This window comes from Scomber japonicus, chromosome 17, assembly GCF_027409825.1.
Source record: "Scomber japonicus isolate fScoJap1 chromosome 17, fScoJap1.pri, whole genome shotgun sequence".
Classification (NCBI taxonomy): domain Eukaryota; kingdom Metazoa; phylum Chordata; class Actinopteri; order Scombriformes; family Scombridae; genus Scomber; species Scomber japonicus.
The window spans coordinates 19,409,451-19,421,463 of record NC_070594.1 but is presented as its reverse complement, the minus strand read 5'-3'; the positions used below and the strand labels follow the sequence as shown (position 1 = coordinate 19,421,463).

At 38.0% G+C, this 12,013-nt stretch overlaps 1 protein-coding gene across 1 annotated transcript in view; it reads right to left on the bottom strand.

Annotated features, from left to right (window-relative positions):
- Positions 1-2,482: 2,482 nt before the first annotated feature.
- fndc1 (fibronectin type III domain containing 1) overlaps positions 2,483-12,013 on the bottom strand; it is a 36,887-nt gene continuing 27,356 nt past the window's right edge. Inside the window, exons 17-23 of the mRNA XM_053336699.1 lie at positions 11,547-11,783; positions 8,664-8,772; positions 5,867-5,946; positions 5,499-5,528; positions 4,494-4,655; positions 4,196-4,318; positions 2,483-3,270 (exon numbers count right to left, since the gene is read on the bottom strand). Coding sequence (XP_053192674.1) covers positions 3,155-3,270; positions 4,196-4,318; positions 4,494-4,655; positions 5,499-5,528; positions 5,867-5,946; positions 8,664-8,772; positions 11,547-11,783 — 857 coding nt within the window. The 3' untranslated portion in view covers positions 2,483-3,154. The remainder of the gene's footprint in view (positions 3,271-4,195; positions 4,319-4,493; positions 4,656-5,498; positions 5,529-5,866; positions 5,947-8,663; positions 8,773-11,546; positions 11,784-12,013) is intronic.

Genomic DNA, 12,013 nt, shown 5'->3' with positions numbered 1-12,013 from the left:
TAAATGTGTTTAAAATGTGTTTCTTGCTGACAGACAGGCTCCCCCTGACTTATTTTTTATCCATAATAAAAGTTAACGGGGGAAATAGCAGATCATGGAAAAAAAACCTTGTTGATCAGACCTACATTAATACTGATTTTTAACTAGATGGTGAATCAGAAAACAAAGTATAAAACCAGTCTGTTGTGTTGTGCTGCATCAGATCAGTTTGATGAGCTGTAGCATACAATCAGTAGCTGACATCCAATAAAGGGGTTTGTAAAACACATGTGAAGGCTGTTATTGTGTATCCTTGCTTATGGCAGAAATAAGAGCTTTGGGACGCCCTTCAAGTTGGCAGACCACAACAACTTCTGGTTCAAGCAAGGATCGAGGAAAAATCGAATAAGGGAATTGAGATTCACCTAATGTCATATTCTGACCACACAGCTTGTTGCATTTGAGTATGGTTTTTTATGTGGGAATTCAGTGGATTGTGTTGTGGTCATAGTTAGCCAGTGATGGTTTGGATCTGGCACCACAGTCATTTTCTATGTTTCTGTAGCATTCATCTAGATTTCTATTATCCCGAGTATAGTAAGATTGCAGTGCAGAAACCCCTCATTACCAAGATAAATGTACATTTGAGAGCCCAGTGGTGCAAAAACAATAGTCATTGGTCTTCAGAGATGTGCAAAAGAGTGATATAGTCTGATGAGTCATCACCCCCATATTCTCTGTTATACTGAAGGATGCATTTTGCTGAAATGTTTGGCTCCACTTCCCTCTAGAGGGAAGAGGCACTGCGTATCAATATAAAGTTGCTCTGAGTGGTCACCTTTATCCTGTGATGAAACATTTCTATCTTAATGGGAGTGGTCTCTTCCAGGATGACAATAGCCCCATCCATAAGGCATGAGGGGTCACTAAATGGTTTGATGAGTATGAAAAATTATGTGAATCATATGATATGTCACCACATCTCAACCCAGCTGAACACCTATGGAATATTTTTGATGCGTTAGACCACGCTCTCCACCACCATCATTAAATGAGGGATCATTAAATGAGGGAATATCTTTTGGAAGAATGATATTCATGCCTCTCGTGGAGTTCAGACACTTGTAGAATGAATACCAAAGTGTATTGAACTGTCCCACTGGCACAAAGTGACCCTACACTTTACTAAGATACTTGATGTTGGTTTTTCTTTTGTCAGCTGTCTTACCTATTTTCTATTTTTCCTAAGTCAGTGGTTGTGTTTTTGGAGGCTGGAGGTCTTAGTTCTCTTTGTAGGTTCTGCTCCTGCCAATCTCTTTACTGAACCGAGTTAATTTATCAAACCTACAAAACTGAGTGAATCTGTCCCTGTACGAGACTGTAAGATCTTGGTTCTTTTGGAGTTGAACCCCAGATTTAGATACTGTGACACCATATCCATGATCAGTTGCATAGATTCCCTACCACAAGAGTGAGGTTACACACAAGTTACCAGCATGAACCATTAGGTCTCCTGCTGCTAGATGGATGGTATAATAACAAGGTGTGCCAGCTTTCTGTGGTCTTTCTGTGGTCATTCTTGGAGGGTTAATGGGGACTAATGAGAGTCATAACTAAGTGAACCTTTGTCATAAAGAGGAGTGTTGCTGGCTGCTACTGGATATAATCTATTTTGCGCATAGAGTCAAAACTGACAGTTGAAAAATGCTTGTAATCAATTTTAGGCAAGCACTGAAAAAAGCAGTTTTGGTTCTGCTGTTGCACTTTATGGAAAGGCCAATCAATCTCACTGCTGAAAATTCATCATCTAAAAATCTACTGAATGGAGTAATGATTCATTGGCACCAAACAAAGAGTAGGCCTTTTCCATCCATTCAGTGTTATCTTTGGAATATTTTCCACCTGGTTTATTATGGCACTGACCCACTTATGATTATACTTTTTCCTTTTCATCGTAGTTTATTGAACACAGAGGGACTATAATTCGTGTTCAAACAACGTGGTAAAGTTTGAACAGTGCAATTGGTCTTGGGAATAAAAATGAAAGTCAATTCCTTGTGAAAGATTTTTATCTAAATCTAGCAATATTGGGAACAAAGTCTAAAAAGTCTCGCAAATTGGATTAATACTTAGTTACAAATGATCCATAGTATATTAATGATAATTGATTATCAAATTATAACATAAAAGGTGTGTATTGCAAATACTATTTAGATATTCATGAACAGTGTGTTTATACACCTAGCCGATGGTCCTGTTTAGCTTGCGTGTATGCTTATTGCCAATGACTTGGCATTTTTATCCCTCTTACCTGCTTCTGTCCACAATATGTTGTTTTTGACATTTTATCTGATTTTAGCAGTTGCTGTTCCAACTGGCTCAACCAAACTTGTGTCTGCTACTCAAATCTTCCATTAGGTTGATGAAGTAGGTCTGGATCACGTGTGGAAGCTTTTGCTAGAAAAGAATGTGGCAGTGGGGGGAGAATATGATATGATTCATGTTTTTGGATTGCTGTGGTTTCCATAGCACCTTTATTCAATCTCTCACAGTTCCTGAGCAAATATTTGGTCTTTTATTCTTTGTCTGTATACATACAAAACTTACACAGTAATGTTTAATGAGTTCTGGTGAATACCAAAAAGGGTGTAAAAAACAGTATGAAGATTCAAGAACACAAATAAACATAAAGTAGCTGTCAGAAGCCGGTTCATAAGGAAATAAAAATCTCACAATTGAAAATTAACAGACCTGTAAACACCTTAAGTGCCCATTCTTACAGTTTGCTATTCAGCTTGTGCTTTGGTCCAATGTCACTGGTTTGACTGTGTGTGCATTTTGATCAGATAAATAACACTGGGTAAGGACCTGTCTCTGGGATACTTGGCAATTACAAAGGACACTTTCTGACAAGAGTTAAACTAAGCAAGAACACACATGCTTCTTTTTCCCTCATATACAGACTGCCATATATAAAAAGTGATTTTTTTTTAATGATATACACTGGGTTGTTTAAAAGTACTATATTCTTTTCCTGTGAAGCTGTAATACATTTGTAGTGGTGTCTTTTGTTGTGGCAGGCAAAAGTCTGTACAGGCAGGATCAGTGAAGGTGAGAGCCTTCAGCAAAATGCAGAAGGGTTGCCCTTAGTAACAATGTCTCGTCCTTCCCTGTGTTACCACTTCCCAGGGATGGGCACCCCGCATTCATACCACCCCACGAAAGGATGGGGTGTACGCCGGCCAATAACTCCAAATGTAACAGGCTCCTGTCTGTAGGCACGATAAAACCCTGTGAAAATATAAAAACGTAATCATGAAAGCAATAAAGAGTGAGCATGTCTGGATACTGTCAGTATTTAGTGTTTGTTCGCAATCATTTGGTTATTTGCTTGACAATTCAACAGACCTTAAGATTTTCTTACATCTTAAATGTTAAGACTTGCTATATATATTTTTCTTATTATCAAAATATTCCATGAAAAGACCAAAACCAACTATGAATGCTGCTGCAAATACTCACTTACGCAATAAATGTGTCAATACGCAGATGGAAACCGACCTCAACAAATACACTGTTTACTGTTGAGTATCATTGTGGAAAACAACAGTGCCCAGCTGTTATTGAAAACGTTAAACTCTACATTTGTGAGCTGTTTTAAGTTTTATGTCTTCAGTAGGAACCTATGGTCTCTGGGCTGAAGGCCATAGGAAGAGTTTGGAGGTCCGAAAGTATTAAAAGATGAACACATTAACGCATTAAGTCTCTGATGTCAAACTTTCCTTGAACAAACCAACAACAAATGGGTTTAAAAACTTAATTAAGTCATGTATGATCCACCAATAAATGTTCTGTTATAGATTACTTATCTCAAGGGAGTTTCAAGCATTTTCATTACGTGCCGATTTGACCTGAAACCAGTAATTGCCAGGAATTTACAACATCAATCTAAGAAGTTATGGTATAATTAGAAAAATGGTCTGTGTTAATGAAAAGCATGTGTGTTTTGGGCTAAAACATGCAAAACCACCGGTAGGTCCTTTAGCTAGTGTTCATTAAAATATTATTCTACATCTGTATTCTGCATAGATAGGATCAATGCAGCTGGTAAACGAAGTAGCCAGAGAGCTAGATCACATGGAAAAAATGATAATGGATCAGGTCTAAATGTCACGGCCACAAATGCACAGTGTGTGTGGAATCTGTTCTTGTTTACCTTGTGCTGAAGGCAGATTATTTGAGAGGTAGGACGGGCCTGTCCTTCCGTCCCTGTACGAGTCCACAAACTGGCAATGGTCCTCTCCCTGTCCAAATGTATCTCCTATACTGTAAAATGGCTCTGTGGAGGAAAGAGAGGGAAGTGGGTATCATAATTAAGAAATGTTAAACTATTTCAGGTTCATATTCTCTATAAAATAGTGTAGGGGTGAAAGGAGACACACAAATGTTGGTAGATGCCATTGAAAGCAGTGCTGATCATGACTACCTAAGCCAGCGGTAATGTGATGCGTTACCTCTTAGACCATCTCCCATGAAGATCTTGTATCGCAGAGAGTTACACAAAACCACACCCACAAACTTCCTGTACCATGTCCGTTTTACATACTGGCTGCCCTTACAGGAGCTGTGCATTGGGTTATATTTGAAGGTGAAGGGGATCCAGATGGGCTCTCCACCTGAGGAACAGAGTGAAACAGAAGAGGAGATGCATCATGTAGTACTGGAAAATATGGGTCCAAGAAACTCCAATTGAAAAATAAGTGTATTTATATATGCTTAAATTAGACTTTTAGCATAAAAAGTGTTTTAAAAGTATAAACAAATACATTTCTACTTGCGTTGAAGCATAGTAACATTGTACTTTTTGGTGTGACTCAAAAATACATAATTAGTAAAACAAATACTACAAATACAATGAAAGTGTATTGTAAATGTGTAAAGTAAATGCACTTAATTTCAAATTTAGAACATTTGTTAAAAGTGCATTTCATTGAAAATATATTCTTAAGTATAAGTATATAAGCTTTAAGTAAATGAATGTCATGCATGCAAGTATAAGTTCAGTAATATTTGGAAAAAATCTATTTTTCATTATAGTATTTAATGTGCTTTATCAGTAATTTTATTTCATTCCAATGTGCACTTAAGTTAAAATACACTAAATATGTTAATGCCTTTATTGCATTTAAGTTGCACTTGAGTACTAAATAAAAGTATGTTTTTCTTGAGTGTATGTTTATAGTGAATGTAGTCACCTTTCATCATTTCTGGCCCCAAAAAATCCAACTTCACTTGTCTGCCTGAACTAGCACTGTGCTTAATCAATGATATCAGCTGCAATTAGTGTTCAACAGTGTCTGTCTTAAGTCATTCAGCAAGCGGTCTCCTTGCCCATCAACTACATGTGTGAATAAGTATACAAAATTAGCTTCTGGCATGTTGTTTAACAGAATGTGCAGCTTCAAAAGGACCTGGCTTGTTGACTTTAAATTAGATGAGCAGTCAGAGTATGGACTTACCAGGTGGTCTTTCAATGAGAAGAGGATCATCTGAAAAAAAAAGAATGTGATCATTTCACAAGGGAGGAAAAGTACACAGACAGACGAGTCTGATGTATTCACCTGATTATGGGAATGTAAGACTCAAAATGCTCATAATGGAAGGTACATCTGGTAGCCTGCTTCCACTTCAAGGATGGTTTTATATTTAAATAACTTGCATTGCAATAAAGTGAACATCACCGTGACATTTTTGTGAAACTCATGCACATTGCACACATTTTTGTATAGCAGACAAAGAAAATTTCTAGCCAGTTTGATCGGAGTTTGAACTCTAATTAATGGGGCGTCTCTAAGTTTATCTTTGCAGGCACTGACATGATACACACCTGATTCAGTGACATAAGTGAGTGTATCGCTGACTGGTCCCAAACCAAACACATTCTTGGCCTGGACTTTGAAGTAGTACCTGAACAAAAACAAACCACAACATAAGAATTTAATGAGAGATTTAGTAGTCTAGTTTAGGACAAAGTGTCATTCTACCAGTGTTGTTGTGACTGGGTGAAGGTGAGGAAAACGTTAACGACCATAGCAGAAGACTGGGCAGGCTTAAGTCAGGCTGATTTAAGAGTAGTCCATTTTATATTCATATGAATCCAAAGTGAGCGCAGCACAATAAAATGGCTATTTGGCTTATGTTGAAGGAAGAAGGAGAGTGAAGGAGAAGTGGGGTGAGGGTAAAAAGAGACATCTACACAAGTGGAAATTAATAGAAAGAAGAAAGTGAAAAAAGGAGGGATGTGGAAAAAGTAGAGCACATGGATAGATGCATGCTGAAGACAATGGATGAATTGGAGGAGGTTAAAAGAGGAAGACAATTACTTCATTATTTGACAAAAGCTTTTTCAACAAAGAGAAGAACAGAGTCGTGCAGTCAGCTTAGTTTGTGTCCGGGTGGTGAAGGATTTATAAAATCCTACTGGATTAAAAACACAACCACCAGTGACAACTTTGAGAGTTTGCAAACTTTTCCACGGCTGATGGCAGATGTGTTTGCATGAGTGTATTCCAGTCATGCAGTATTGTGCATTTATGTGCTCTCCTCCACTCTGCAAGGTCACATACAGTAAGTTCATGGTCTGTCAGTTTATAGCCAGAAACTTTCACCATGGAGAGCCATGAGGCCTGGATCCAATCACTGCAGCCACGTGACAACAGTGACCACAATATATATATATATATCACCAGAGAGAGAGAGAGCGAGCAAATCAAAGCAGCTGCAGAGAGATGATGTAATGACAGAAAGATTGGAGAAAGTAGAAAAAAGAGACAGAGAATAGACTAAAAATATTACATCAAGCCTAGCAAGCCATTTGAGACTTTCAATACAGAAAGCTCTCAGCTTTATTCAGAGCACCACCCTTTGTGTCCTCTCATCAGTTGAAAAGCTACAGTATGTTGTGACAGCACGAGCTACAGGCCACATCAAGCTTGGTGACACTATGTCCTCCTTAGTACTCATGACAGTTCAGCCACAAAAAATAGTGAACTTACATGTATTCTAAAGATATTAAATGACACTGATATATGTTTGAAATATGTTTGTATATGTCTCATACATAACCTTTATTCAACTAGAGATCAAGATCTCTGGCAAGACAGACTTGAGTATAGCAGAATAAATAGGTACGACTAGAGGGAAAACTTGGGAATTTTTATGATTAATTAATTAATTAAATATTTTTCTCAATTAATCCATTAATTGTTTGGTAAAACTAAAAACTATAAAAAACAATTTAAAAAAAATCCTCCACAATTTGCTGTAGCCCAAGGACACATCATCAAATGTCTTGTTTTCTTCCACAAACGGTCTGAACCCAGAGGGAATCACTTTAATTTCACATGAGACCCTGCAATCATCAAATGTTTGCTATTTTTGCTTGAAAAATTATTTAAATGATTGATCTTATATCGGTTGGCTATTTTAATTAATCAACTGATTATTGCAGCTCCAGAAAAAACACAAAAAACCACTCACACACAAGCATGGAGATAAACATTGCATCACACACATCACATCAAAGTTAAAAGTGTAAAATGATACAATGTTCAATTTTCGGTAATTTATGACATGTGTGAGTTAAGCAGTGCTGGTTGATGAACAGTCATTTTAAAGTTGAGAAGATGTAATATGATGAGGCAGCTACATATAAAGATATGACTAAACCTTATGAGCAGAATCACTTTGTGAATCAAAGGAAATACGTCCACATGTGAGTGTACACGTGTGTATGTGTGTTAAGTACTACAGTAGCTCTGCGGTTCTGGCCACCAGAAGGAGCCTCAAATATGGGGAAATGCCAATAGTGTCTCATAATCCATCCCATGATTGACTGTAACCACAGGAGATGCACTACCTTGGATACAAACTGGTTGCCAGGGAGCGAAAAGGAAGGCCTCTTTGCAGACTTGTGGAAAACTTCACAGCTGCATGCAACTCTGCTGTTTGTGTTCAGAAGCAGGTGTTTCTACAGTTACAGATGAGACGCCTATCATAACACCTCAAACAGATATGTGCTTCCAGCAGGTGTTCCTGATGAACTCATACATCTGAAATTACTGTAACTGCTTTTACATGTCTAAACCACTACATAATGGTTAGATTACTTGCCAGAAAGAATATATATCTTTATTTGGATTACCAGATGGGGAATAACCACATTAACACTTTGTTGGCTATAGGTCACAAATATGTGATTTACTTGACTCTGAGGGTGTTGCACACAAACATGAGAACAAGCATCCAACTCTGTTCTTACCCAGCCAGGTTTGATATCACAATTGGCACCATGACAATAGACACATACACACACATTTTTACACATATACATACACAAACATGCAGATAATATGCATATACTGCATTATATGATGATGGGAAAATGTTATAAACATTAAAGCATCTGCAACAGAGGCAACAACTTCATCATAAACATGACACACAGGTCAGGGAAAAAAGGATCTGGCAACCAAACAAATCCTTGTCCAGGATCTTGTTTTCTATGACTCCTATGCGTCAGATGATACTGTGAATCACTGAAGCATCCTGCATGTGTATGCATAAACCTCTCCCCAATTGTATGCATTAGTATGCATGCATGCAATGATATAAACATGTGTTACCTAGAGTTGGGTTTGAGATTCTCCACAGCCAGGTGTGTCCCACTGGAAGGGTTAGTGGACCATCTGTTGTTGAGCACATCGTCATATGAAGCACTGTGGACCATGTAGCCTGCAGTGAACAATACAAAGTATAGGACAGAGCTTGTTAGTTGTTTAAAAAAAGGAAAACATTTAGAAATGTATTTAAGAGAAAAAGGTTAATTGTTGTATACAGTGTCTAAAATGTAAAGGCTTTACTACTGAGTAGCATAAAGGTTTTTTTTGCTGTGCCAATGTTGGACTTAAATGGCCAATGGTGTTTTAGTTTGGATCATGTGCTGTCAATTAGTTTGTGAGAGAAGCTGGCCTCCTGGCATTTTCTGCAGCTTATATTGACTGTGCTCCAACTGGTCTGTCTCTCGGTCTGTTTTCTTCCACCTCACAGTCACGCAGTCTAATCCTTAGAATCCGGTAAGCAACCTGAGGTCATGCGCCCCTCGATCATTCACGTTAGAAGTATGGAAACCAGCACTGCCACACATCAAACTACCAACTGTTGCTGTTGGACTTTTGAGGGGTTTCTATTTTTATTGGAGCCACACCAACACAGCTGGCTGCTGACAGGGGGAAAGGGAAATACTAGCTACTTTGTTTTTCTTCTTTCCGTTTTTCATTCCTTCTTCATTCTACATTGTTAAACTGAAGTTAAAGAGATTGTATTGAACCTGTTGCCTCTGCCATCTACGTCAGTATTTTGTGTTTACTTACTTTAGGTATGAGTTAATTCAAATGTTTCACAAGAAATTTAGGCCTAGATCTTTTACAATACTCGAGTGATTAATGTATATATTTTTGGCCTAAACCTTTAGGTAAAGGACCCGTAATGCATCAAAGTAAATGGAACCAGAAGCTGGTTTTAGGAAAGAAATCACAATATCTCCTGGGCCGACGTGCTAACAGCTGTTTCCATCCACTTGTTTTGAAAGCCGTGACCCATAACTCGTAAGGCACCGTTGTGCAAACACACCCTAATAACTAAAACAGTACCTTGTGATCGAATCTGCATGTGTGTGTCAGATAACGTTTGCTGTATTTACAGTAGTATATCTTTGCAATACTCCAATACAATGATTTATTAGGGAAATCACATAAATTCACATGAGGGGATCATATAACTGAAAGTTCACAGAGTTTTGGCTGACTTACTGTATCATAACTGCACAGAAACAAGCTCTTCTCCTATAAAAATCTACATCAACATCACAAAACTTAAAGTAATTAGCCCCTGGAATACAACATGGGATGTAAGATAAAACACATTCCCAGAACAGAAGTATTTCAAATGGAAGAAAACAGTGATAGGGTGCCAAAATGTCCAGACAAAAGAAGATTAAAGATTAAAGAACTATAGAAAGTGTCTAGATAGCACATGAGCAGAAAAGAAACACCAAGGAGAACAAATGGAAAAAAAGAGAAGAAGAGAACACCGATGACAGCACAGACTATCTATCTGTTTTACACATCAGAGCACGGACCAGCCCATAGCATGACCAGCAGCTTATGTTAGCTTGCCAAAGAAAACACACTACCTCTCTAGCTGGCCAGACAACTACCTCTGATAGTCCACCACGTCTCATACAGCAGTCTTATCTTTAGTCATTTTTTTCCCATTGTGTCACTTTCGAGGTCACAGGAATTTTGGCTTTTCCTGAGAAACTCTGTGGGAGCTGAGGAGCCCATTCCATGTGCTCAGCAAAATCAGATTTTTCATTATTTACTTACAATAAACTGCTGGAGTGAGTTCTTAAAATCTGACTCAGGAGGGATGCTGGTAACATGTTAAAGGTATCTGCTGAACCACAACAGATGAAACATTGAAATGGAATCACTCTTAGGAGGTTTAAAACTTCACATTGAAGCGTGAACACATATTTACTGTGATTCTTACTTTTTTGCCTTCCTTTTGGTGTATAGGTAAACATACCAACTCACTTGCAGTCTTCTAAAAGAAGAAATAACACATTTTTATTTTTTACAAGTGCAAGGTTTAATTCATAAGCAATAATCTTCACCAAGGCTCAATTAAATAAACTCAGGGATTTTGTTGCTACAGCTGCACTTGGTTTGGCTTGACCAGTAGCTGTTAGTGGCTAATGTTAGATAACGTTGGCAAACTAAATATTGCTGGAGTTAACATCAGTTTATTGACTTTATTTTGTATTTTAGTGTTATTCTCACACCATGTTTTAGCATTCATTATTATCTCATAAATTATATTTGTGGACACAATAACTGCTACTGACCAAAAGTTACAGTCTCACTATGAAGTCGAACTGGGATGAAAACTGAATTCTTTTCACTTTTTGTGTAGTAAATAGAAACTGTACCATGATATATTTTCGTTCATGTTATTTCAACATTTGCCAAGTCATCAACAGCTCCTGCCCATGGAGAGTAATCAGGTCAAAGTAGTAAGTAAGTAACTTTACTTATATAGCACCTTTTGAGAGCAGAGACATCACAAAGTGCTCCACAGAGGATTTAATTAAGCATAAACAAGCTATGTTCATTCAATACTGTAAAAGCATTAGCTGTCTCTCATTCAAGCTAACAAGGTCATCCAGCAGCTGGTTAACTGCCTTGGAAGTGAAGTGACGTGATCTGATTTTATTTTTGCTTTTTTACGTGTGTCCACACAGATATTGCACCAATCAAATTACCAGTGTGGATAGTGTCAGTCATAACTAAAAGTTCATGCTCACTTGAGAACAATCCTTTCTTTTTGCTTTTATAGTTTGGACCAAATAAGTGCACAAGTCAAAACAAGTAGTAAGGAAGTGTACACACACAATTTGATTTCAATTGCAGTGTGACTTTAAGTTGTGGCAAAACACCTTTTCTTACCTGACACCATATCATCCTTCAATGGGCGGGCCCAGTCCAGGATAATGAATGAATGGCATCCCTCCATGGCGACCACAGTGAGGTTATGGGGCTTGTTTTTGGGAGGCTGTCTCTGATTGACTGTCAGGGTGTCCTTCTCTATCAGGTTCTCTAGGACATCGACCTGAAGGTACTCCAGAGCCTCTGTCAGGGAGCAAGGAGCACCTGGGTCTTTCTGGATGTAGTTCACATAGGGAGCTGATGGAAGGAAGAAAGTTAAATTATTGTAAGAAATATATCTCCTATGTAGGAGATAATGTCATTTTAAAATTATTTCTGGTTTGTTGTGATCAAGAGGTAGCTGCAGGTCTGACAAGTGAAGCCAATGCAGAAGTGCCTTAAATTTGCATTCTCTATAATGGCCAGCAGGAGATGACTCCACTGGCTCCAAAATGAAGGCTGATTATATGGGAGTCTATAGGGAAATT